At 48.0% G+C, this 2,200-nt stretch overlaps 1 protein-coding gene across 2 annotated transcripts in view; it reads right to left on the reverse strand.

Moving 5' to 3' along the window:
• Positions 1–2,200, reverse strand: part of lrrc28 (leucine rich repeat containing 28) — a 13,133-nt gene that overhangs the window by 4,619 nt on the left and 6,314 nt on the right. For both annotated transcript variants that reach the window (XM_020617179.1, XM_020617180.1), the window contains exons 6-8: positions 1,468–1,674; positions 1,280–1,382; positions 933–1,105 (exon numbers count right to left, since the gene is read on the reverse strand). In XM_020617179.1, coding sequence (XP_020472835.1) covers positions 933–1,105; positions 1,280–1,382; positions 1,468–1,674 — 483 coding nt within the window. The remainder of the gene's footprint in view (positions 1–932; positions 1,106–1,279; positions 1,383–1,467; positions 1,675–2,200) is intronic.

The following is a 2,200-nucleotide window of genomic DNA, read 5'->3' on the forward strand; positions in this document are numbered from 1 at the left end:
GCCAGCAGGCTCATACGCACAAACGGCAATGAGAAACCTATCCCCAACCCGAAGGAGCAGGGAAGTGACCCTCTCGTTCACCAAGGTAAACTCCAACACATGGCGGCTAAGCTGGGGGGCTATGAGCAAGCCCACGACAGCCCACCACCTCTCACCGTGGGCAACTCCAAAGTAGGACACAGTCCAGGCTCTCTCAAGGAGTAAGGTTCCAGAGCCCAAGCTGTGCGTGGAGGTGAGCCCAACTATATCTAGCCTGTACCTCTCAACCTCCTGCACAAGCTCGGGCTCCTTCCCCACCAGCGAGGTGACATTCCATGTCCCCAGGGCTAGCCTCTGTGTCCAGAGATCAGGTCGTCGGGGGCCTTGCCTTCGACTGCTGCCCAAGCCACTGTGCACCAGCCCCTAATGGATCCTCCTGCAGGTGGTGGGCCCACGGGAGGACGTCCCCCCGTCGCTCGTTCAGCTAAGCCCGGCCAGGCCTCACGGGGGGAGGCCCGGCCACCAGGCACTCGCATTCGCGCCCCAACCCTGGGCCTGGCTCCAGGGTGGGGACCCGGCTGCCCCCTACCAGGCGATGTCACGGTCCTTGATTGAATTCTATTCATAAAGGGCTTTTTGAACCTCTCTTAGTCTGACCCGTCACCTAGGACCCGTTTGCCTTGGGAGACCCTACCAGGGGCATATAGCTGCCGACAACATAGCTCCTAGGATCACTCAGGTACTCAAACCCCTCCACCACAATAAGGTGGCGGTTCAAGGAGGGGCTGCCTAAAACAGTTTAAACTAAATCTGAACATTATCACCTTCCTGTTCTTATTGTAGGACTGCTGAATTATTTGCATTACTTTTAGCTATCTGTACCTAATAGACTGCCAACTGAGTGTATACTAAACTAACCCATACATGCGGGTATACAGAGTGTTCCTCCTCACCTGTTGGGTGGTGGTGGTAAAGGCGGTGTAAGGTCCTCATGGTAAGCTCCTCTAGGGGAACTATGTTATCTGTCTCTGAGCCGACAACCTTAACATCAGCTGGAAGTTTGACCAGAGCCTCACTCAGTGTCCCACCCACATTGCTCTCCAACACCTGGGATGACACACCACACCTATGCGGGAACAACATGTGCTGCTACTATCAGATTTTTCGGTTTTCTATCATTTTGTTCCATCATTAAAACAATTTGGGGCTAAACTAACTTGCACTGCTCTGCAAGTTAAATGAAGTGAATGCAACTTCAGCTAAACTATATCAAAGTGAGCTGTTTGGGAAGGTGCATTACCCGCTGCAACCAATGACCTTGTTATACAAGTAGGAAGGAAGGCCTTTTAGGTCCACATTGTTGTCAACAAACACAAACTGCAGCTCCCGTGATCTGCCCAGATCTGAAACACAAATACATCTTAACGCTGCCTTGCTCACAACATTGACACTCAATATGGCAACAGAAAGATAAGGGAATGTACTGACCGAGTGGCAGAAAGCCCAGCCGGTTAGCGGCCATGGAGAGTTGGTTGAGGCGGTGGAGCCAGCAAAGCTGCCGGGGAACGTGGCTCAGTAGGTTATGGTCTGCTGTTAGGTTCTGCAATGACAGACAGCGGTGGAGCCGGTCTGGTAGAGTCATCAGCTGGTTCATCGACACATCCAGAGTCTCCAGTTCCTGCAGATCACCAATCTCTGAATTCATCAGACAAACACAAGATCAGATTTCTACCATTTGAAAAGCAAATTAAATAGAAGTCACAGATTAAACCTGCACAAATTTTAACTACTGTAAGTGAAAGTTTTTTAAATTCGCTTCTTTGCCAGTTTCACATTCACTTTATTACACATTTTTGTCCCACTCCACAGATGGCCTGCTGTGAAGGCAACAAGAGAATTTTGGAGGACAGCTGACTAACTCGCAGGTAATTACTGTTCATGTTATCTAACATATCTCCGAATAGTCTGGAACCAAGAAAGAACAGGTATTTACATTCCCTTTTATACAAACACTGACTTACAAAGTTCAAGTTCAAAGTGTTTATTTTGTCATATGCACAGTTAGGAAACATGTTTCCCTGTACAATGAAATTCTTACTTTGCTATCCACATGAATGCCACAAAATACAAATGAAATATAAAGTAGATAAACAAATAACACAAAATCCAAGGCACTTTAAGCAGCACAGATGCAGCAATATACTTAAAAAAAAAAATATAT

The sequence above is a fragment of the Monopterus albus genome, unplaced genomic scaffold (assembly GCF_001952655.1).
Source record: "Monopterus albus unplaced genomic scaffold, M_albus_1.0 scaffold186.1, whole genome shotgun sequence".
Taxonomy (NCBI): domain Eukaryota; kingdom Metazoa; phylum Chordata; class Actinopteri; order Synbranchiformes; family Synbranchidae; genus Monopterus; species Monopterus albus.